Raw genomic sequence first — 24,211 nt, 5'->3', positions numbered from 1 at the left:
GAGAAAAAAATCAGCTGTCTCAGAACATCATTTCCTAAAAGCAAGGCATAATATCTGTGTCTGCATGTGTATATAATGTACAGACCTTCTCCAGACAGTCTTGAGAACATAAACCATTGTTACTATCTCAGCCATGTGTTCTACCTAACTAAAAAAGGATCTGTTACTTGGTGAGATTCTCCTCAAGAGGGAGTATTTGCTTTCAGTTCCCAGCATGAGATGCATTTTTCATTGGCGATGGCAATTAGGAATCTGCAAGATGTTCAAAGCAGCATCCAACACAAAAGGCCACAGTTGTCTTTTGTCTCACTTTATCTGCTGGACGCCAGGAACAGTTTCTGCCGGTCTGTAGAGGTGGGACCAATAGAGAATTTTCTCATTTCCACTCCTCTCCATGGTCTCGACCACGGATTCAAGGAACCACAGGTGAGCTCATCTAACTTCTGGTCCAACAATGGATCCTCCTTTTGCCGGTTGTGACACCCCTGCTTGAAAAAGAACTCGGGGCACCTGTCTGGCTCAATCGGTAGAGCTTGTGACTCTTGATCTCCGGGTTGTGAGTTCAAGGCCCACCTTGGGTGTAGAGATTACTTAAATAACCTTTAAAAAGAACTTGCCATCCCCAAAGGAAACCTAGTCTATTATCGGACAGCCCTAGTTGTTGGATAACGCTGCCTTCTACTGAGCCCAAATCAGCCTCATTTGAGGAGGGTATGGGCCAGGCCCCACCTATTAAAAGTTTCACCCTGAGGAGTTCTTTGTTTTTGAGCTATAAGCTGACTTAAGTTTTCAACCACCCTTTGCTCTCCAGCTTTAGAGATATATATTTCTAATTTAGGATTTCAATTCTTTTCTTGACTGGCAATTTTATAAGTGTATCGTTTCACTTGCCGTCTATTGCCTCTTCAATCACTGGACATTTTTGGCCAAGCTTAGCTTCACAAAAGTCACCATTTCAGTCCTTTGCATTGGATTTTGACTTTGTTTGTTTTTTTTTTAAATATTTTTATTTATTTTTGAGACAGAGAGAGACAGAGCATGAGCAGGGGAGGGGCAGAGAGAGAGGGAGACACAGAATCCAAAGCAGACTCCAGGCTCTGAGCTGTCAGCACAGAGCCCAACGCGGGGCTGGAACTCACAGACTGTGAGATCATGACCTGAGCTGAAGTCGGACGCTTAACCAACTGAGCCACCCAGGTGCCCCGACTTTGTTTGTTTTTAAGTAAACTCTGTGCCCAATGTGGAGCTCAAACTCAACGCTGAGATGAAGAGTCACAGGCTCTACCGACCGAACCAGCCAAGTGCCCCTGGATTTCAATTTTAATTTCTCCAAAGCCAGTGTTTCCAAAGATGATTTACCTGGCCATGTACTATTTTTACTGTAAAATATATTTATTTTTGTGGGGTTTTTTTCCTTTGGCAAATGATAGCAAGTGTTCCTAAGTCCCCTCCCCAACTATTAGTAAGCAATTTCAGTGTGCATCTCTATAAGAACCCTTAAAAAAAAAAAAGACCAAATACCATTAATCATATTCAACAAAACTGACCATAATTCTTTTTTTTTTCCTCTCCCTGACAATAGTTCTTTTCCCCAGTAAGCTCTATGCCCAACATGGGGCTTGAACTCATGAGCCCGAGATCAAGAGTCACACATTCCACCAACTGAGCTGACCAGGCACCCCTCACTCCCAACAATTTTTATTCAAATTTCTCTGATTGTCTCATAACCTTTTATTTATTCACTTACTTATTTAAAGACTTCAAGTCATCTCTACACCCAACATGGGGCTCAAACCCACAACCCTGAGATCTAGAGTCATACACTCCAACAACTGAGCCAGTCAGGCGCCCCATCTCATAAACTTTGTTTTGTTTTCAAACCACAATCCAAAGTAGAGTCACATTTATTTGATGTCTCTTAAGCCTTTTTTAAAAAATTTATTTCAATATTCTTTTTAAAGGTTTTTCTTCTTTGTTTTTGTTTTTTTAAGTTTATTCAGTTTATTTTGAGAGGAAGAAAATGTGTGTGTGTGTGCGAGGGGCAGAGGAATGAGAGAATTCCAAGCAGGCTCCATACTCAGTGCGGAGCCTGACTCAGGGCTCCAGCTCACGAACCATGAAATCGTGACTTGAGCCAAAATCGACTTGGATGCTTAACCAACTGAGCCACCCAGGCACCTAAGATTTTCATTTTTAAGTAATTTCTACACCTAACGTGGGGCTTGAACTCGCGACCCCAAGGTCAAGAGTCACATGCCTTTCTGACTGAGCCAGCCAGATGCCCCTTAAGCCTTGTTTTGGTTTTTAATTTTAGAGAGAGTAAGTGCGCACAGAAGCGGTAGTGGGGGGAGAGGGACAGTGAGAGAGAAAATCTTTTTTTTTTTTTAAGTTTATTTATTTTGAGAGTGTAAGAACGTGCACATGAGCAGGGGAGGGGCAGAGAGAGTGGGAGAATCTCAAGCAGGCTGCATGCTGTTAGTGGCAGAGCCCTACATGGGACTCGATCCCAGAAACTGAGTATGACCTGAGCTGAAATCAAGAGTCCCACACTCAACCGACTGAGCCACCCAGGCACCCCAGGAGTGAGAATCTTAAGCAGGCTCCATGCTTAGTACAGAGGCTGACATGGGGCTTGATCTCATGACCCTGGGATCATGAGCTGATACACAATCAAGAGTCACTCAACAAGGTACCCCAAAGCCTCTTTTAATCTGTAAGTGCCTCTCTCCTTTTCCCTGTAATTTATTTATTGAAGGAACTGGGTTACTTGTCTTCCCAGTTTCACAGTCTACAGTTTGCTGAGTAAACCCCCTTGGTATCATTAACATGTTCTTCTGTCCCAAGTTTTCTTTAAAAATATATATTTAAATAAAATATTGAAAACAATAGTATAGGTAGTATGTGGTTTTGGCAAAATTGTAAACGTAGTGGGTAGGAGTTCGGGAGACACTGCTCTCAACTGTCCGTTATGTGCCAAAGTATGGACCTTCACATCTACAATGCTTTCTCTTCAATCACACCCTGAAATTCTGCATGGAATCCATTAAGGACTGGTAAGGTGAGCACCCTCCTCCTCCAGAAACTTCTGAGTACTGACATTTAGGTGCCCTCTGGCTGTTTCCTTCAGCATGTGGGCTTGCCAGACCTCCTCCACACCCACATCTGGCTGCCTATCTTTGTCCACTTTCCTGTTCATTAACATCTCCATTGGAAGCTGGCCTTCAAAATGAAGAATGAAATGCAAGCCTGACCACTTTGTCTCTTAACAGTGCTAATAAAAGGATCAGTGCAATACATTCCTAGAATATGTTTTATTTTGTTATTTTTTTTAATTTTTAAATGCTTTTTTTTTTTTTTAATTGCAAGGGAGTAGGCTCAAACTCAGGAAATAAAATATAGGTCAGTCCATTATCTACATACAAATGAAGGAATACTGCCTGATCTAAAATACAATTTTTGAATTATCAGTTTTATTTTTTCCTCATTGATGCAGAAGATAGCTTAGTCTTTGGGGGAAAAAAAAAAAAAAAAGAGAAGAAAATCAGCAAAACTTGCCCAAAGCAAACATGCAACCATGACATAATTTTGTCAACAACCTAGGCTTAGAAATGTAAGCAGCTTGGGAAAGGAATGAAATATTCTATTTTTGTTAGTTCTGTCCTTAGACTCACAAGATTATTTGGTAGAAAAGCTTTTTATTGTAAGTTGTATTATTTAAGGGGTATGGGAGACACGGCGGAGCCTGGCTCATTGGGAGGGGGCATTACTGATAAATGGAAAACTCATGCACACTTGGCAATACAGAGGACTTGGGATTGTTTTTATTGTTCTTTCTGAAATCTGTCCTTATGTAATGGCTAGTGACACATGCTTACTACCTCTACTCATAAAGGTAGAGGCAGTATACATTGCGAACATTATTCACAACAAGCGCACAAAATGGCAAAGGATCTCCTGGTTGATGGAACCTCCTACGGAGACATGACTGTACCAGGTCCACAGCCTGCACTGACAAAACTTCCAGAAAGTTCCATGGGGAGCTTAAGCACTAGGGAAGGAGAACTCTTCCTCATTTCCCTCCTCTGTAAGGAACTGAGCTTTTGCATAATACAAGGTGACGGGGAAAGAAAGAACAGACTGATGTTTTTATCCTGCTCTTTCATGGTATTGTTTCAAGAAGACACAGCAACCTGTCCACTCCGCCCCACCCTTTTTTTTAGAGAAATGAGCATACTATAGATATGTACCTGTTAAAAAAGAAAATGTTTACTTAGGTTTTGGGGGGTTTTTTGGCACGAGGCTTAAGAATTATTAAATACTTAAATGCTTGACTCAAGGTTTTAAGATAGAAGAGTTTAATGAAAAAAATAAATAAGCATATTGTATGAATGATCTGAGTATGAACAATACCAGGGACTAGAAATTATCACCAGAAAAAATAGGAACCAGATACTTTTGTGGGGGGGAGGTCTGAATGTACATAAGGAATTTGATTTAATCAAAATGGTTAATTTCAAGTCGTTTAAGTCATGTGGGTCCGACTTGTAATTGTCTATTTTCACAAAAAAATATATTTCCCGGGTTGTGGCCTATGTAACTTTGGCTTTGGGAAGCTGAGGAACCAAAGAAAAAACTTTGTGATCATGATTTCATCCTTATGAGCTTTTTCCTCTGTATATGGACACATCTAACAACATCTATCGTTAAAATCTATGCCATAGACAGGATTATTTCACATATAGCTGATTGTATTTCTCAAAGCAAACATCTCCAAGAATATCACGTATGGAAAGCTATACAAATACGTAGATGGACAGGCAAAAAAAAGACACAGCCTGCTTAAGTGCCAGAGAGTTTGTGCAGAGCTAGAAAGAAAACAGAAATCCACGTGGGTCAGAGGTATGGGGTTAATTTCTCTTGCTGAGGCTCAGGTTTCCCCTCGATGGGTCTTTAATGGTTCACCTAAGTTCAAGTAGAGGAGCGTCTTTCTTCTTTGTTAACCAAACATGCCCAGGTACAGCTGCTTCTCCTTCTGATGGTAGCTACTGAGTTCCGACTGAGTTAGCTGGAGGTACCGCCGGACATTGGCGTCTTAGAATAGGGCAAAGGAGGCAATTAGAGACACAGTTAGAACATGATCACACCTTGTGGTAGGAAAGGATTGTTCACACACTTCTTTCCCCGCCACAACTTCTGACTTTTATAGAGTCAGATATTTTTTAGGCGTGGATAAAAATAATAAACAAGTCCCTTTAAAACGTTCAAAACAAACATACTGATTATGAATACTTAGGGAAAATACCAAGTTATTGTCACTGGTTTAAGCAAGTTAGCATTTTTACCCCCCACTTTAGGGATGAGGTTATTTTACAAAAATAGATCAGAGATAACCGCAAAGGACATTCCAAATAAACGATAAAAACCAGCACTATTATTTTGAATCAAGACTCCAATCTTTCAAAGGACTTCCTATAGAAAGTGGGTTTGAGGAGAACCAGATTTCTGAATCTGGAATCATTTGAGCTTACTTATTACTGATTCTGTAAGTATCAGAATAAATATATTCTCTGGGAAAATAAGTTTGTTCCTATCTATAAAACATGCAGAGTATTTTTTACTCTCCAAAGTCCAGGAATCTTCCTGTGAAGAAATACACATAAGCATGGGTATATGACTTTAAATGCTATTTTGGCCCTTCTTCGATGTGACCTCTTCTCTATCTTTAGTTGCGGGGTTTGTTCTGCCAGGCCTCAGGTTGATTTCTGGGGTATTAAGGATGATTTGATAGTTCTCTAGCTGCATTCGTGGGACGAGGCGAGCCTAGGGTCGTCCTACCCTGCTGCCATCTCCCCAACCCCACACATACTTCTGATTTTAAAAATCTTTCTAAGATCTGAATAGATCACAACTATTCTTTGCAACAATCTCATTCATTAATACCACTTTGAATTAAAAAAAAAAAAAATCTCTGTCCAGGGAGAAAAATCTCTGTACAGTCAGGGCTGGCTGGTTCTTAATCTGATAATGAAAAAGAGCTTGAAGAAACAGTTATTGTTACAGCAGAGCCTCTAAAATACTCTACATGGGTGCAGTTCATCTATGTACTTGAAGGTAAGAGACACGAACAAATGCCTCATGTTTTATGTCTTTATTAATTCACAGTGGCTTTCCCATTCATTTGTTTCATTTTGATTTTAAAGATTTTAAAGGTTTTATTTTTAAGTAATCTCTACACCCACCATGGGGGCTCGAAACCCACATCCCTGAGATCAAGAGTCACCTGCTCCACCGACTGAGCTAGCCAGGTGTCTCCCCCTCCCCCAATCATTTAGAGAATTTTTGTTGCATCGTTACCCTGGGGGACCCTCTACCTCTAGCATCTAGTAGCCACTCTGAGCCAGAATGCAAAATGGGAGATAATTTTCAGTGCTGAACCACCAACACAGGAGTGAGTCTGTTATCCGCTTCGCGGTATCTCTGCCTTGGAAACAAGTACCAAGTCTCAAATTCTCTCTAGGTAGGCCTGCCCCTTTTCTGGGTCATACCTGCGCTTAGCGGAGCTAAAAGAATAAAATGATAGCTAAAGCAAAGGCCAGACCCAGCTAGGGAACTGGCAGAAAGGAGGATCAGCAGGTATATTGATTGGAATACAGATCCTATTTCAGTTACAATCTCAGAACAGAAACTTGAAAAACAATGCTTTACAATCTCTTTCACCGGGGGAAGGAAGGGAGATGGTGTGTATGCCTGTTGAAGCATAATACTTCTGGAGGGTGTATAATATTGCTTTCTTGTGGAGGCAAGAATACAGGAATAGAAGAAGGCCAGTTTCTCAAACACCTCTTCAGACTTTTTGAATTTTGAACTATATGAATATATTATTACCTAGTCGAAAAAATTTCAAGGGGCGCCTGGGTGGCTCAGTCAGTTAAGCACCCGGCTCTTGATTTTGGCTCAGGTCATCATCTCACAGTTCATGAGATCGAGCCCCGCATCGAGCTCTGCGCTAACAGCATGGGGCCCGCTTGGGATTCTCCTTCTCCTTCCCCCTCTCTCTGCCCTGTACCCTGTTCGTGTGCATGCATGTGCTCGCTCGCTCTCTCGCAAAATAAATAAACTTTTTAAAAATTCAGTAAATTGAAAAAAGGAAAATAAATCCCCCCTTCCACCGATACCACCTCAGCAAGACAATTTCCTTTGTCCTTACCACTTCGGTCCCCTTCTCTCTCACCTTTTGGCTGCCTATTGACAGCAGCCAGGAGGTAGTGCTGAGCCTGGTCATAGTCCTGCAGATGAAAAAAGGCCACTCCAGCCCGATACAAGGCCTTGGCATTATCAGGCTGTCGTTCCAGGACTTTCTGACTGTATTCTTTCACTCGTTCGTAGTTTACTGGCTCCATCTGAAGGAGACAGGCTAACAGGCCAAATGAAAAGAAGACAGAAGAGCAAAGAGGGACTTATTACATGAAGTTCTAGTGGCCAACTCAAGGCTGCATCAAACAGAGGACAATACCAACAACATTCACTCACCCAACTAATACATCCAAAGGTCTACCACGTGCCAGACTTTCTTCTAGGCACTGGGGATGCAACAGTGAACAAAAGCTTTACATGCCTTCTAATCAACTTTAATATCTACTGAACGCTTATTATGTGCCCACTGGTGGGTTAGGCCCAGCTATAAAACTGACAGGAACATATTTTAAAATTTATTTAAAATTCTTCTTCTCTGTTTCTCTTCTACCCAAGGCTCTCCATCTTGAGCCCTCCATCTAACCACAATTATCACACTGCAGCTTTACAAACAATGGCTGCCATCAATTGTGTGAGGAAATAGCAGCACGGTGCTTTGTGCTTTATCTCATTTAATCTTCTCATCCACGCTACGAAATTGGTTAAGTGTTACTATCTCCATTTAGTGGACAAAGAAATCAAGGCTCAGAGACGTAAAGGAACTTGTCGAAGATCCTACAGCTTCTGGGTGGAATAAGAAATTTGAACCAAGGACTCTCTAATTCCCAAATCGTCATTTAAAAAAAAAATTTTTTTTAATGTTTTTATTTATTTTTGAGACAGAGAGAGACAGAGCATGAGCAGGGGAGGGGCAGAGAGAGAGGGAGACACAGAATCCGAAGCAGGCTCCAGGCTCTGAGCTGTCAGCACAGAGCCTAACGCAGGGCGCGAACCCACAGACTGCAAGATCATGACCTGAGCCAAAGTCAGACGCCCAACCAACTAAGCCACCTAGGCGTCCCCATCATTAAAAATGATGATATATTACTTCACTATTCCCTTGGATTACATAATGGGGCTTTGAAATCCAAATCTGTTTAGGAGACAATGCTCAGCCTTTCTATAATTAAGAAGGGAAACGTGCTCCCTATTTCATGAGTGTAGGAATTAAACATAGTATTATTTAATCATGGTGCTGAGAAGAAAGGAGAATCAGGGCTTCCGAGGACATTAAAGGGCCTGGGCTTATGTCTGCATCCCTTCTACAACATCCCCACCAAGTGGTCATATGGTTTATACTCAACTAACCCATTACTGTAGCTTCATTCATTATCTGACAACTGGTTCTGCAGCACCGACCACAGGCTAGGGAGAGCTAGGAGCAGTGGGTAAGAGGAACAAGACAAGACTCGCATCCTAGTCCCCAAGTAGAAGGAGTACAAAATAAACAAATGGATTTTCTAAATTGCTTTGAAAAAAACAAAAAACCAAAAAACCAAAAAAACAGAACTGTATTGGGATGAAGTGAATGAAGCCAGAGTCACGCTTGATTACAGAAGCCTCTCGAAGTGACTTTTGACCCAAGATCTGAATGACAAGGGTCATTCAAGGGACGGGGCATTCTAGCTGAGAAAGAAGAAATTCTATAAAGCTGGAAGGTAGAAATGTGTTTCGCAAATTCCGTGTATTGGAGGAGCCAGACCATGTGAGGCCCTGAAGGTTAGGGTCAGAGTTTGGGTTTTTTCCCTAAGTCTAATGAAATGCCATTGGAGGATTTTCGGCAGCGAGCCGATCTCATTACCTTATCGGTAAAATGGGGATAATCACAAGTATCTTCTAGAATTTGAAGATGAGAGATATTGTACATAAACTGCCCCACGTGTTACAGGCACTCAATAAGTGAAAATGGCTAATCCAGTAAGTTCTTTATGGAGCATCTCCCAAGCACTCCCAAGTGGACGCTCTGTGGATGGCTAAGCCATAGGCTTTGACTTCAGGTCCACCTGGAGAGTGAAGACACTGGCTGATCACTCTCTTTAAAAGGGAACATTCCCATGCCTGTGGCACTCACTGTGCCCATCTGCTTTATTCCTTTCCACAGCACTTGCCATCTTCCAATATAATATGTATGTTACCTTTGTTAATTGTCCATCTTCCTTACTTGAATATATGTTCCAAGAGTGCAGCACTCTTTACCTTATTATACTCCTATATCTTTAGTACCCAATAAGTAATTGAACTTAATGAATTGAAACATTAGCTACCATAATTACTATTGTTACCTGAATCTGAGAGTAGCACTGGACTCACACTGTAAAAAAGCTAGATTTTCACCAAACCATAGCGGAAAACTACTGTAGTAAAAAAAAAAAAAAAAAAAAAAAAAAAAAAAAAATCACTTTTAAACAACCATTACGAAGTATAAAAACTAACCCTAATAATTTCCATAGCCTCAGCTGGGGTCATTAGAATGCTTTAATATACTCCAAAATAATTTAATTAGCTCCATGATTATTTTGCCTGCCATAGAACAGACCTATACGAAGTCTCCTTTCTTTTAGTAGATCAATCCTAGTGATACAGATTCTGGCATCCATCTCTTCACCCAAGTTCATATGGAGATGGGAGATCCTAGTTATCCAAGAACTGATTTAAAGGAAGGAGAAAAACGAAGAAAAGCTGTCCAAACATCTAATAATGTCTCACACCACCCGCTGGAGCAAATGCCTTCTTTCCTCTATTATAAATATTAAAGAAACAATGCCCTAAACATAAGTTCAGTGTTTTTTCTAGAGCGTGCAAAATTCCCTAAACCTATCAGCATCACCTGGAAATTTGTTAGAAATGCAAATCGGTAGTGCCTCTCCCACTCAGCTCCCTTGAATCGGAATCTCTAGGGGTGGGGCTGAGTTAACCAACTCTCCAGGTTAAGTTTGAGAAGCATGGCTCTATAGAAACTCATTTAGAGGCCCATAGATTGGAAATGTATTTCGATTCATGGCAGAATAAGTACATGACAGCAGAAAAGCACACCCGTGCTTTTCCCTAATGTTCACAGATTTTCATGTGCCTGCCCTGATACTCTACCCACCCTTCAGCCCTGTTCTTACCAGCTAGATTGTTGTAGCAGTCTGTCTGGGTGGTGTGCAGTATGTTCTCTTGTTCAGGTGTGAGGGCCGGGCCCTGAGGTCCTAGATTAGGTATCGGGGAGGGCAGACTTGGATCCAGACCCCGCAGCTGAAGCAGAGCTCGATGGTACCTACTTACAGCATCTCGGTACTTCCCTTCTCGGTAACGTTGGTTCCCTTTCTCCTTGTACAGTTGAGCCTCCTGCAGTCGCCTCTCCATAACTCTTTGTCGCCCAGAGCTCTTGTGGAATTGGGACGCGAAAGAGCAATTGAAGCTCTGGAGATGGGAGCAAAACAACTGATTTAGATAGCCGATTTAAGAAGGCAGGAAATTAGTCTTCTCCAAGACGCCCCCCGGGAATGAGTTTTACTAGTCTCTTCTCTGTAGTAATTTTCAATCTTTAAACGTACAGGACTAATCAGGGAGAGGATGTGGGAACAGCAAAGCCAGAGATTAAGTGATTTCATAAAGAGGAGACTCCGGGGTGAAGAAACCCTCCCGAAAAAGGAAGGGCCGGACTAAGGAACTGTGGCAGGCGTGGGAATGCCGGCGGAATTTGCTTCCTCCTTTCTCTTGGACACACCTTCTTGACCCGGAAGTGGAAGGGAATAGGCGGGGACGACTGCTAAAAGAGGTCTACGGGGCTTGCCACCACTCCTGGTCTTTTTTTTGCGCGTATTAAATAAGCATTTGTTTATGTCGGTATCAGAAGCTGGGGACCGAGCTGAATGTGGCTTGTGCAACCAACTCACAGCCTTAAGCTGGCGCGGCCGCAGAGCAGCTCAGTTACAAGCCCACCAAGCTCCGCGGCCAACCCCTCGCCCTCTGCAAATACCCAAGCACGGAAGTCTCCCCCTCGGCTTCGGTTTACGGGCGGAAGCACTTAGACGACCGGGACCAACGTCTCGGCAGTTTGGTATCTGAAGGGTCGCGCGCAATGCGCCACACCGTCCAATCAAAAGCGGCCCCGGAAAAATAATCCCGCAGAAGCGACCCCGCCTCTACAGCCCCCTGCAGATCAACCCGGGGCGGGGGAGGGGGGGCGGCGGGGAAATCTCCCGTCAGTTTCGCCAATTGGAAGAATCCGGCCGATGACGGATGACCAATCAGAATTGCAGATGACGATTCAAGTTGGCCAATAAGAAAGCTAAAAGGCGAGGTCCGGGCGTCTGTTGCTGGGTAGAGAAGTTAAAGGATTCAGAGAAGAGGGCCGGGGTGGGGGGGAGGGTGTCACTGTATTCCTTAGTTTGAGGAAGCCCTTTGTTTACTAAACAGACAATTGCTAGGCGGTTTTCAAGTCGCTACAGCATCCCTCCTGGGCTTTTTTTTTTTTTTTAACTCTCAAGAAGCTGGGGGACGTATAGGCAGTAGGGAAGAAAGACTAGCAAGCAAGACTTTAGACGACATCTCGATCGGAAGCCAGACGGGAGTAAGGGTGGTGACGGGGTGGGAGGGGCGTGTAGGAAGGGAGCTCCGGGCGTCTGCGCAGAGCCCATGGCTGGAAGTACGGAAGGCGGGCGCGCACACGCCGCCGTGCTACGAGGCACTTGAGCCGTAGCCAGTCCTTCCCGTCTCCGGCTCCGGTGCGGCTGCGCGGTGGAATCACTGGCGGCGATTGGCCCAGGGGTGAGAGGGGGCGGGAGGTAAGGGGAGGGAAATCGGTCGTCCTCGGCGCGCGCCCGCCCGCGGCAGGGGAACCGAGGGGGCAGGAAGGAAAGCTGTTCCCTGCTGCGTTGTTTTGGGCTCAGTGAGCCGAAAGGGGGAGGGGAGGAGAGGGAGAAACAAACACTACGTAGCGGAGGCTGCGCGCGGCCTTCGTGCCTGCGTGCGTACGTGCGTGCGCTCGCTCGCGCGGGCTCAGTGCTGGCGCGTGAGGCGGAGGCGGGCGGCGGCGGCGCCTGCGCGGTCGGGCTCGGTCGACGGTTCGCAGGGGAGGAGGCGGCGGGAGGCGGAGGAGGCGGCGGTGGCGATGGAGGTGAAGCGGCTGAAAGTGACCGAGCTGCGGTCTGAGCTGCAGCGGCGGGGCCTGGACTCGCGCGGCCTCAAGGTGGATCTGGCGCAGCGGCTGCAGGAGGCGCTGGACGCCGAGATGCTCGAGGACGAGGCCGGCGGTGGCGGGGCCGGGCCCGGCGGGGCCTGCAAGGCGGAGCCTCGGCCTGTGGCCGCGTCGGGCGGTGGCCCGGGCGGGGACGAGGAGGAGGACGAAGAAGAGGAGGAGGAGGACGAGGAGGCGCTGCTTGAGGACGAGGACGAAGAGCCACCTCCTGCCCAGGCCTCGGGCCAGGCCGCGCAGCCGCCGCCGGAGCCCCCGGAGGCGGCAGCCATGGAGGCCGCGGCCGAGCCCGATGCTTCCGAGAAGCCGGCAGAGGAGGCCACGGCCGGGTCAGGTGGGGTAAATGGTGGCGAAGAGCAGGGCACCGGCAAGGGGGAGGAAGACGAGCCGGAGGAGCGGAGCGGGGACGAGACACCAGGATCCGAAGCTCCGGGTGACAAGGCCGCAGAGGAACAGGGTGAGGAGCTGGTAGCGGAGCCCGGCTCCAAACTGCCCCGACCCAGCAGTCAGCCATGCACCGCGGGGTCCGTTTCCTTGTTCTCGTTTGCCCGAAAGCGCAAGATTCCCATCGCCTTTTGGTGGGACTCTCTCCCCAGGGGAGGTGGCTTTCATTCTCTACCCACCTTTCTGGAGGGTTTGACTGCCTCTGGCGGCCCCCCTCTCTGCAAGAGGGAGCTTCCTGCCTAACTTGGTTCCTTGGTGGTGGTGGATGGAAGTGAGCGATTTTGCATGCGAACTGCTTGTGAGCTACCTGTGGAGCAGTCTCCCGCCGTATTGGTTATCTTTTCCTAAAGCGGGAATGCGATGAGAAATTGGCTATTGCAGGGACAGCCAGACAGGGCTGTTGGAGGCTTTGGCCTTTGGGTTACCTATTGGTATTTCCGCCTTGAAAATATTAAGCAATAGGCTAAGTTCGCCAAAGTCCGCTCCATCACATTACTGGCGCTTGAGCCACACAGTGAGTCTGAAAATCTAACCTTGCTCCTGCTTTAGCAGCCTGTGGTTTGAGGGTGTGGAGTTTAATAGTTAACTAGTGAAGGGAAAGTCTTAATCTAGTGCGTTTAGAGTAAGTTAGTTAACACCAGTTGGCTAGATGTTTTACCTTGCTTGAAGTCTTATGATTAAGTTTGAATTTTTCCACTGAGTCTGCCGATGGACAAATTTGTGGATTGGCTGTGCACTTAAAGCATTTTTAAATTCTAGGTCCCTGACTTCCTGAATTGGAACCATTGAGGTGTTGGTGGGTTCACGGAATAACCTCGTGGAAGAGAGTGTGTAGAGTTGTCCAGGGAGTTAGTGACCTCTCTCTTCTTTTGAAGTGATTGGATGGTTAGACCAAATCCGTAGTTATCTGTCAGAGTAGGCAGGAAAACTAGAGGTGCTTCCAAGTCTTGCTGTGTAGTGGGGTGCCTTAATTCTTACAATACATTTTTTTAGGCTGCTATTAGTAATCATGGTATAATTGGAACCCTTTCTAAGACAGTCACATGCAAGTTGCAGATTGTTTGTTCTGTGTCCTGGAACAAAAATCCCATTACATAACCTTTGACTTCGTGTGTATCCCAAATAGAAGATAAAAAAGGTTGAGGGATAAAGGACCGCTTTAAGGAAATTATTGTTAAAAACCTTAATGTTGCAAACTACAAAAGCTTGAAGAAAAATTCCAGTTTTTTTCCCTCTTGCAGAGAATGTTGCTAAATATACGACAACACCTTTCTACCCCAAATTATGTGCAGTAAAGATGCAGTATTATTTATGGGTCTCTTGTGACTTAATGGTTTGCTCTTGGCAACCTTCAGTTAAAAAAAAAAAATTCCATGATAGAAATACAGCTGTGAATATGCACCTGAGTCTGTTTGCTGTACAAGTAAAAGCTGTGGATGGCGGTGCATTGTAAAGCTGGAAAGGCAAACTCTTTAAAAAAGACACATACGCTCAGGCTTCTGTATCATGAAGCTGTGGGAAAATGTTGGAAAATGTGTATTAAGTGCCTAGTTTACATCCAAACCTGACAATCAAGAGTCAAAATTAAATTAACCTATGAAATTCTTTAAAGACTTAGAGGATTTTTTTAAACGTCATATTGGTGGGAAAATCTGCAAGTTTGACCTGATTTAAGCAGATAAATTTAGAATGCAAAAATTGTCCAATTTTTATCTACTGCTTGACTGTAATTAGCCCATAATGTCCATCCTTTTCTTTTCTTTTCCATTCTCTTTTCTTTTCTTTTCTTTTCTTTTCTTTTCTTTTCTTTTCTTTTCTTTTCTTTTCATTTCTTTCTTATGAAATAATCAGCCAGTGACAGGAAGATGATCTTTGGAAATAAAACGTTCTGTGGATGCAGTGGGAAGAACCTGGCTATTCTGATTAGACAGCTACTCAGCCCCTTTAGTTTCTATTGGTTCTGAGCTTATTCTGTGCTCCAAGATGAAAACTGATTTTCTTTCCCTCCTTTTTGTAGGAGATGACCAAGATAGTGAAAAGTCAAAACCAGCAGGCTCAGATGGTGAGCGGCGGGGGGTAAAGAGACAGCGGGATGAGAAGGATGAACATGGCCGAGCTTACTATGAATTCCGAGAGGAGGCTTACCACAGCCGGTGAGGGAAATGGTCCCCTTCATTGAAAGGGGTGTCTGCTCTGATTTGTTATCTACCTGATGTTGATTGGAGAGTATGGAAAGAGGGGTGGCTTAAAAATGCAATAGGTTTTTCTAGGCGTAAGTTTCAGATTGAATCCACTCTGAAAGCTCCTGTTGCTCTTTTCTCATTTGCTGATAGAAGCTGTCTGCTGGAATTTTATATTCACTGATAGTTTAAGACTTGATACAGACACCCCTCAAAGAAGAGGGCTTTGGATACACCGTATTTGCTTTTCTCTCATACCTATAGCTCAAAGTCTCCACCACCCCCTGAAGAAGAGGCAAAAGATGAGGAGGAGGATCAAACTCTTGTGAACCTGGACACGTGTATGTATAAGGCAGACAGGTTGGGGTTTTCAACCAACCCAAAGTGATTTTGGAGATTAAAACTTCATGGCCTGCAATTTTTAAGAGATTTAGCAATAGGAGACTTTGTATCCGTTCTTGACACCTGCGTAGATTTGCGTTCTGTTGATGATTTTCAAGTGTTGGGCTTTGGAATAAACAGATTGTTTCTTTCTAACAGATACCTCGGATCTCCATTTTCAAGTGAGCAAAGACCGCTATGGAGGGCAGCCGCTTTTCTCAGAGAAGTTCCCCACCCTTTGGTCTGGGGCAAGGAGTACTTATGGTGTGACAAAGGGGAAAGTCTGCTTTGAGGCCAAGGTAGTGTATACAGCTCATTAAGACCATTTGTTTATTAAATTATTTATTAGACTGCTACGTACTGGTTCCTGCTCCCCAGTATTTTATTAATGCAGAAAAGGCACCACACTTGAATGATAACCTTAGCTTCGGTAACCGACAAATTGACCCCCATGGCTTTGGTTTTAAGTTCACTGATAGCTGGTATTCTGATGTTGAGTTGTGACAGTTGTTTTCAGTTGATACAAAAGTCTTGTCTTTCCAGCTCAGACTTTGCTCCTGAGTTGGTCAGAGTATCTGAGAGTTCCTTTTCTGACTTGGCCAGGTAACCCAGAATCTCCCAATGAAAGAAGGCTGCACAGAGGTTTCTCTGCTTCGAGTTGGATGGTCTGTTGATTTCTCCCGTCCACAGCTTGGTAACGTTCTTTTTAACTGAATCGTTAGTGTTTGCTGCCGTGTCGTTTATTCCGTGGGAAATTTGGGTATAGGTAACTAATTTGCTGTCTGTTCTAGGTGAGGATGAATTCTCTTATGGTTTCGATGGACGAGGACTCAAGGCAGAGAATGGGCAGTTTGAGGAATTTGGCCAGAGTTTTGGGGAGAATGATGTTATTGGCTGCTTTGCTGTAAGTGCTCCTAAAAGTTGTGGATTCTTAGCGAGAAGTGAGTAGAGGGCACTGGGAATTCAACTTGCTTCCTAACAGCTGCTGTCTTCTATGCATTTAAAAAAAACTTTCTTTTAACGTTTACTTAACGTTAAACACAGAGCATGAGCAGGGGAGGGGCTGAGAGATGGAGAGAGACAGAATCTGAAGCAGGCTCCAGGCTCTGAGCTGTCAGCACAGAGCCCGATGTGGGGCTCGAACTCACAAACCGCGAGATCATGACCTGAGCCGAAGTCAGACGCTTAACCGACTGAGCCACCCAGGCACCCCACTCTTCTATGCATTTGATGTATTGTTTGCTTAGTTGTGTTTAGCAGTCTGAGTTTTGTTGTTTTTTTTTTTTTTAAAGGTTAAATTGCAAGATTTAATCAGTCTCAACTCCTGTAAGGTCTTGAATGCTCTTGTTTGTTGTCACTGTAGAATTTTGAGGCTGAAGAAGTAGAACTTTCCTTTTCCAAGAATGGAGAAGACCTAGGTGTGGCATTCCGGATCAACAAGGAATCCCTGGCAGAACGGGCCCTCCTACCCCATGTCCTCTGCAAAAATTGTGTTGTAGAATTAAACTTTGGTCAGAAGGAGGAGCCCTTCTTCCCACCACCGGAAGAGTTTGTGTTCATCCATGCTGTGCCTGTCGAGGAGCGTGTGCGCACTGCAGTCCCTCCCAAGACAATAGATCAGTGTGAGGTATGCCAAACGGTGTGCAAAACTTATGCTTTGGAATGGTTGGCTTGAAGACTTTTCTTAAAGCTTCACCTGACTGGGCAGGTGATGATGTTCTTAAATTGGGCTTTATGAACCTGACCCTTACTTAGTTTTCATGGCATTCCTGGTTCTGTTTACTTGTAGGTGATTCTGATGGTTGGACTGCCTGGATCTGGAAAGACCCAGTGGGCACTAAAATACGCAAAAGAAAACCCTGAGAAAAGATACAATGTCCTGGGAGCTGAGACTGTGATCAGTCAAATGAGGGTGAGTTGCTGGGAGAGGTGAGCTGTGGTATTTCTCTGGAGGTTCCAAGTAAATGCCTATAACCCTTTCCTGGTGGAGTTGGTCTTAATATATGTTTAGGGCTTTTTTTTTTTTTTTTTTTTTTTTTTTTTTTGCTGTGTTGTCAGATTTCTCAAAGCAGATAAAACCTGGAACATATCCAGATCAAGATGGAAATGACTCTTAGGGAGTGGACAGCATGCATTCACAGCATTGAGGAATAGGAATGATATGCTATGAATAGCTATGATAGCTTTGATCGCATTAAAAGAGGTGGCATTTACCAGTGACTCTTGGGTTTTAACTTGCTGCTTAACTTCTTGTGTTTCTCTTCACTTCCTCTCGAACTCATCAGATGAAGGGGCTTGAGGAGCCAGAGATGGACCCCAAAAGCAGAGACCTTTTAGTTCAGCAAGCCTCCCAGTGCCTTAGTAAGCTGGTCCAGATTGCTTCCCGGACAAAGAGGAACTTCATTCTTGATCAGGTATTGTTGAAAACATTGGCAAGAAACCTGATTTTACAGACGGTCCAAAGATGAAAGATTTGGCATCTATTTAATCTGATAAAACGGCTTACAGTCCAAGCGGGGTGCGTATGTAGAGGGAGACAGAATTAAGGATCAGAAACAGGTTCCCTAAGTATGACCGAGTGGTTGTGTTATATGACTGAGTCATAATGTTTTTGGAATTCGGGGATACCTTTTTATTTGTGTTTTTACCAGAGAGTATATGGACCAGACTATAAAACACATAATAGAGGCAATGGGAACAGAGGTGGAGCTTGTGTGGATTCCTGGCTCCACCACTTAACTAGGTTTGTGGCCTTTGACGAGTCTTGGTCTCTGAGTCTCAGTTTTTTTGATGTGCAAAACGGAGTAATACCTGTCATATAGAGTTTGAAGAATTAGAGGAAATTGTGTCTATAAGACCCCTAATTTCTTGCTTCACTTGTAAAAGATGCTCAGTAAGTGAACATGAGTGGTAATTTTTATTCCTGAAACATCTGTTGTTCTTTCTGTCCCTAGTGTAACGTGTACAACTCTGGCCAACGGCGGAAGCTGTTGCTGTTCAAGACTTTCTGTCGAAAAGTGGTGGTGGTTGTTCCTAATGAGGAAGATTGGAAGAAGAGGCTGGAGTTGAGGAAGGAAGTGGAGGGAGATGATGTGCCTGAGTCTATAATGCTGGAGATGAAAGGTGGGCTAATGTTACACAAGTTAGGGAGCCTGTCCTTGGTCAGTGCACACCTTTCCAAGGCCTCTTAGCACTTGGAGCGATTCTCCCCATCTAAAGTGTAAATCTGGCGGCACCTACCTGGCTCAGTCGGTAGAGCATGCATCTCTTGATCTCAGGGTCATGAGTTCGAGTCCCGTGTGGGACATAGGGCTTACCTGAAAAATAAAAGGGTAATCCAAAGAGTAAACTAATGGTAAATTAAGAGTAAATCAAGGAAGCACTTGTAGGTAAATGAATGAGGAGAGTAACTGGAGAAGCGGTAACTCCTTTTTTTTTTTATTTTTATTTTTTTAATGTTTATTTATTTTTGACAGAGACAGAATGCGAGTGGGTTAGGGGCAGAGAGAGAGGGAGACGCAGAAGCAGGCTCCAGGCTCTGAGCTATTAGTACAGAGCCTGACACGGGGCTCGAACTCACGAGCTGTGAGATCATGACCTGAGCCGAAGTCGGACGCTCAACCGACTGAGCCACCCAGGCGCCCCAGCAGTAACTCCTTGATTCATTCCAGAGAAGACACAAAAAGTGAGGTAGTGACTGACCACAGGGTGATTAAAACTCAAAGCCGAGGCTTTGTTGATTCCATTACTCATTTAGTAAAAGTTTCAAGGGTGTTCACTGTTTGTCCAGTACTCTTTTAGGCATAGGGGAATAGTGAATTAAATGAAGCTGTGTCTTCATTGAATTTATATCTTAAGGGGGGGGCGGAGTTTGGAGTGAACAATCTTACCAATATGTCTTGATTTCTGATATCACGTTAGGCTTGTTTTTTTGTTTCGGTTTTTGGTGTGTGCCTGAAGTTTTTAATATAATACAAAGCCTTATAGCAGCATCTCCATGAGGCAGAATTAACCATCTTGATGGATCCCACTTCCTGCTGTTCCCTTGTTCCCTCTAGAGTGTGATTTTTTTCCCCCTTTGCTGCCTTTAGCTTCTGTCATCCCACCTGTCTGCTCGGCTACTGGCTCTTTAACTTCTGATAATGCCCAGGCATGGGAGCTAGTTACACATCTAAGAGCTGGATTCTCCAAGTTGACTCGGGATGAACCATGCCAGTCCATAACTGATTCAGGTCCTTGGAGGAATTTAGTTCAGTTTTATAAAACTGAGGGCTGACTGGATTCATCTAAGGGTCAAGAGAGCCCCATAGAGCTGAATTCCACTGAGACTCACCCTCAGAACTTGATGTCTAGAGACTGGCTAATGTGCTGGCCCACCATGCACAAGTGGTAAATGAGGCTGCTTGTACTCTTGTCTCCTGTGCTCTACTCATATAGATGCGTAAATGCTTTTTGGTTTGGGTCACTTTCTCATGGAGTCTCTCTTAGCATGTTATCTAACCAACACCAAAATTTCCTCAGTTATTTTTAGCCTCTAGCTACCTTCATCTGTCCTGATAAGAAACTTTCACCCAATTCACTGTTAATTTATTATGGATCACTTGAGAACTGGTAAATCTAATTTGCAAGTAGCCCTTTGCTTGGGACTGTTACAGTTTAGAGGAAACTTCTGATAAGCCAGTGGGTATGAACCCAGCACCTTCATGTGCATAGAAAATCCCATTCTTCCTACAGCGGGGTTTTCGGGGTGAGATCTTGCATGTGTATGCGCTTTTCAGCTCCCATAAGCTTCTCCCTTCCTCTTGCAGCCAACTTCTCTCTGCCTGAAAAATGCGACTATATGGATGAGGTGACCTACGGGGAGCTGGAGAAGGAGGAAGCTCAGCCCATTGTCACTAAGTACAAGGAGGAGGCAAGGAAGCTGCTGCCCCCCTCCGAGAAGCGGACAAACCGCCGAAACAACCGAAACAAGCGCAACCGGCAGAACCGAAGCCGAGGCCAAGGCTATGGTGAGTCCCGGGGACCTGCCAGCCCCCTGCCTCAGTCTGTTCTTTGTGCTGCGCACGGCAGGAGCCACAAGGAAAGGCTAAGGAAACCAAGTCCAGTCCCAGACAATGAGGAAGTACCTTCTATATTATAGGAGCAAATGCTTCCTGTGTCCTTCCCCCCCCCCCCCCAACCACCTTCTTGCACTTCTTCCATAATCCTTCAGCAAAAGGGAGTTACTTTTCAACAAAAATGTTTGTGTCCTCGAAAAGCGTTTGCGCAAGCTTCCCGTGCAGGTGTTTTTTCATTCTTAAATACGAGCCCCACACTTTACCTCATGCTTCGCTTTTCCAGTATGTCCTCAGGACTTACGCAGTGAGGTTAGATTCCCAACCCGAATTTTCTTGCTGCTTTTGTCTGTTGGATCAAGCCAGCTGTGCAGACCAGAAAGTGAATGCATTATTCAGTAATTTGGGGGGGTTCCAAAGTAAGTTAAGCTAGTAGTAGAATTCACTTCCCTCCTGCATGTCTATCTAGTTTGTCAGTTAACCCCACAGTGTGCATTCACTTGACCTTAAAAATGTGTGTGTGTGTGTGTGTGTGTAAGTCAACAAAGCTTCTGAGTGTCTGCCGTGTGCCAGGCACTGGGAATACCAGGTTTCTGCCCTAAGGAGCTTGTTATTTAGACTTTGTTTTTCATTCGCATAAAATAATGGGTCTGGGGTACAGGATAGCTGGGGTCCCTTCCAAGACTGAAAGTCCGTGATTCTACGAATGGCAGTTTTTACTCCTGTTTCTAACTCTGCCATGTATCCTTTTGCCATCTTAAATGTTTTGCAGGAATTGGGCAGGTTCCAAAGCAAGGTGGCTTGGTTTTCTTGTGTCTCTATTTCTCTGCCCACCCCCCCCCCCCTTCAGATTCTTTAAAAAGCTCCTGGCTGGTGCCTTAATTACCACCGTGTGAGCCTGACAGAAACAGGCTTCCTATTCCCCCAGAATTGCCTTTGGCTCCGACTTTTTGATTTCCACTCAGACGTGGAGCCAGGACCCCATGCCAGCTGTGTGAGCGCGCTCTCCATTTCTCTTCCAGTGGGCGGGCAGCGCCGAGGCTACGACAACCGGGCCTACGGGCAGCAGTACTGGGGGCAGTCTGGAAACAGAGGGGTGAGTGCAGCTCTCCTTCTGCTCCTCCCTCTGGGTTGTGATGGCCATTCCTACTGGCTTGGGGGAGCAGAGTGGTTTGGGCTGTTTTCTCAGTGCTTAGGGTTTTGCCCGTTTAATGTGTTCCTCTGGAAGAATTTATTCTGGGAAGATTAAGCCTGTTGATAATGTCAAGCTCTGATGTGTGTCTCACTCAAAACGGGATGGCAGTGGATCCTGACGCCCAAAGCCCACCAGTCTTCACTTCTCCTTTCTCAGGGTTACCGTAATTTCTACGATCGATACAGGGGAGACTATGATCGATTCTACGGGCGGGATTATGAGTACAACAGATACAGAGACTATTACAGACAGTACAATCGGGATGTGAGTATCCTCTGGGGATGGGGGCGGGGGTGGCAGGACTAGAGGAATGAGTGTCCTGCCTCTCCGTGCTTGGCCAGCTGTGGCTCTGAGTGATGGGGTTTCCCCTCTCTTCTAGTGGCAGAATTACTACTACCACCCCCAGGACAGAGACCGATACTACAGGAACTACTACGGTTACCAAGGGTATCGGTGAAGCCCCTGTCATGCTCTCCTGTCAGCCATGAAGCTGAATCTCTAGGGGTGCCAGGCACCCCCCCAAAACACAACCAAGGAAAACAGGGGCTGTTCGGGTGGGGCTGAGCTGCCGGGGAGGGGCGGTGGGGGGGAGGGTGCGCAAGCAGGGGCAGGGGAGGGGGGAGGTGGAAACGACAAAACTGTACATTTTTTTTAAAAGTTTGTTGAAAAGAATATTGTCTTATTCTATAAAACATTTCAAACCTAGTTAGATATTTGTAATCAAAAAACATTTGTGCAGAAAGCGGCACTTAGGGCTGCCTGTCCTGTATCCTGCGGTTGGACAGGAAAAGAACTAAAAATGTCACCCTTCTGACATTCTAAGGCAGCTGGACTGGCAGCCAAGGAAGGGAGAGCGGAGGAGGTGGTGCGGAGAGGGCGGGGACGCCCATGAGGGCGCTCTCCCCGGAGCAGGCAGGAGTGGGGACAGAGGGAGCACTTGTGACCGGGGCAGTGAAAATAAACGATTGGCTCTTCTCAATCACTTGCACCAACTAACCGTTTGTATTTTCTTTACTGACCTTTCCCTCTTGGGATATCCGGTCTGGTGGGCTGGGAGGCCAAAGCGTCCCTGTCTCCCCTTTCCCGTGCCTCGTGCTGTTTGGCTGAGGCTTGGAAGACCACCCGTCGGGCGGCTCCGTTCTGGAGGCTTCCCAGGCCAAGGAGGCACGGGGACCGTTCGTGATTGCAGGGCAGAATAGCCGGCGCTCTCCATGTACCCGTTAATGAGTTTCCATAGACTCCTGGGGGAGAAGGGCATCGAAGCCCTCAGCCTGAAGATTGTGACTTGCCAGTCTCTACTCTGTCTTCCAAACTTGAGACAGGCGGGAAGTCCCTGAAATCATCTCTGTTAGAGCATCTGTCCTCTTATAGTGCGAGAGAAGGAGCGTTTCTCAGGGTTTCAGCTCACACAGAAACGAAGCAGGATTCTTTTCACTGCAGCAGGAGATGTATATAGGTGAATCCTGTGGTGTGGGCTACCAGGCCCAGGTGCTGAGAATAGCAACTATTTTATACAGTGTGGAGGGCATGAGCCCTACTGGTTTTTTTGATACACAGGTAGAGAGTGAATAGGAAAGGGGAGGGAGGGGGGCGGGGGGGCGGGGTGGGGGGGTGGGAGGCAGCTCGGAGTGGGGCTGCTGAACTTGGGGAAGAGCGAGAATGTGAGTGCGTGTAATGTGTGCATGAGAGGGAGCGCCCCCTCCCAGCATCTTGAAACAGGATTTGTCTGGGGGTGCTGTCCCTGCATGTCCCCACAGAGGCCTCTCGCCGAGAGACTTCTATTGGGATAGTGTTTGTTTGTAACTTTACCAACCCCCTCCCAGTTCTTGATGAACAGCTTCAGGTTGCTGGGCTCGAGAATATGGGTGGGACATGAGAATGCTCTTTCGACATTCAGCTTCAGTTTTCATTCATCTTCCTGCTCAGCATTCTGTCAGCCTAGAACTTACTCTGCACACACCATGTATTGCAGCACTTGCTAGTGAGGGAAGACCCAGGGTAGCGTTGTGTTACTTACCAGACGATGTGTCCATTTCCTCCCCTGGGCAGTTCTCTGCCGAAAATTCTGTGCTGAGATTTGACCTTTCCCTCCCTCCACTGATACCTCCATGCAGCCCTTCCCTAGGCAGGCAGGCCCACATCTGGTCCTCTGGTCACCCCCTGCCCGATACACCCTTCTGCCCTACAAGTACCTCTGACCCTGAGGCTGGAAGAGGGGTGCTGGCACGAAGGAAGTTTGCTTGCTCCTAACAATGTCCTTTCTCTTGGCGCCTGCTTCCTTGTGGTGCCATCATGGATCTGTGTGAGGCAGTGAGTGAAGTGATTGCATGAACCTTTCTGTAACCCGCTCACTTTTTATTGTTAAGGGAGTTTGAGAGAGCTTTGCTCGTAGTGTCAAGGCAAGGAGGCAAAAACTGGAGCCCAAAGAAATTCCCTTAGGGCCAGATTATGTCACAACAGTAAGTTGAATTTTGAGGCAGAAGTTGCCATCCCTTTTCAAATGTTCAGTCCTCCAGCGAATAGTATCTTTTTAGAGTCACAT

General features: G+C 45.6%; 2 protein-coding genes across 7 annotated transcripts; one reads left to right on the top strand and one right to left on the bottom strand.

The window, feature by feature from the left end:
* Positions 1-3,678: 3,678 nt before the first annotated feature.
* TTC9C (tetratricopeptide repeat domain 9C) lies at positions 3,679-10,934 on the bottom strand. Of its 4 annotated transcripts, XM_047071533.1 has the most exons (4): positions 10,773-10,931; positions 10,344-10,638; positions 7,232-7,414; positions 3,679-5,091 (listed from the first exon to the last, which is right to left on the bottom strand). In XM_047071533.1, the coding sequence occupies exons 1-4, from the start codon at positions 10,827-10,829 to the stop codon at positions 4,997-4,999; spliced, it is 630 nt and encodes a 209-aa protein (XP_046927489.1). In that variant the 5' UTR covers positions 10,830-10,931; the 3' UTR covers positions 3,679-4,996. The 4 variants fall into 4 exon arrangements, with proteins under 4 accessions (XP_046927489.1, XP_046927491.1, XP_046927490.1 ...); XM_047071535.1 differs by lacking the exon at positions 7,232-7,414 and having other exon boundaries at positions 10,773-10,934; XM_047071534.1 differs by having other exon boundaries at positions 10,344-10,871.
* Positions 10,935-12,303: 1,369 nt separating this feature from the next.
* Positions 12,304-22,214, top strand: HNRNPUL2 (heterogeneous nuclear ribonucleoprotein U like 2). Of its 3 annotated transcripts, XM_047070920.1 has the most exons (14): positions 12,306-12,872; positions 14,877-15,012; positions 15,304-15,380; positions 15,580-15,719; positions 16,024-16,114; positions 16,212-16,324; positions 16,784-17,047; positions 17,210-17,332; positions 17,706-17,834; positions 18,375-18,543; positions 20,229-20,429; positions 21,497-21,570; positions 21,826-21,933; positions 22,049-22,214. In XM_047070920.1, the coding sequence occupies exons 1-14, from the start codon at positions 12,332-12,334 to the stop codon at positions 22,124-22,126; spliced, it is 2,244 nt and encodes a 747-aa protein (XP_046926876.1). In that variant the 5' UTR covers positions 12,306-12,331; the 3' UTR covers positions 22,127-22,214. The 3 variants fall into 3 exon arrangements, with proteins under 3 accessions (XP_046926878.1, XP_046926877.1, XP_046926876.1); XM_047070922.1 differs by lacking the exons at positions 21,497-21,570; positions 22,049-22,214 and having other exon boundaries at positions 12,304-12,872; positions 21,826-21,919; XM_047070921.1 differs by lacking the exons at positions 14,877-15,012; positions 15,304-15,380 and having other exon boundaries at positions 12,305-12,872.
* The last annotated feature ends 1,997 nt before the right edge of the window (positions 22,215-24,211 follow it).

The sequence above is a fragment of the Lynx rufus genome, unplaced genomic scaffold, assembly GCF_022079265.1.
Source record: "Lynx rufus isolate CCGP_SWC_20201006 ecotype Redwood Valley unplaced genomic scaffold, mLynRuf1.p SCAF_9, whole genome shotgun sequence".
In the NCBI taxonomy this organism is placed as follows: domain Eukaryota; kingdom Metazoa; phylum Chordata; class Mammalia; order Carnivora; family Felidae; genus Lynx; species Lynx rufus.
The sequence above is the reverse complement of the archived record's forward strand: the minus strand, read 5'-3'. Positions and strand labels throughout refer to the sequence as shown.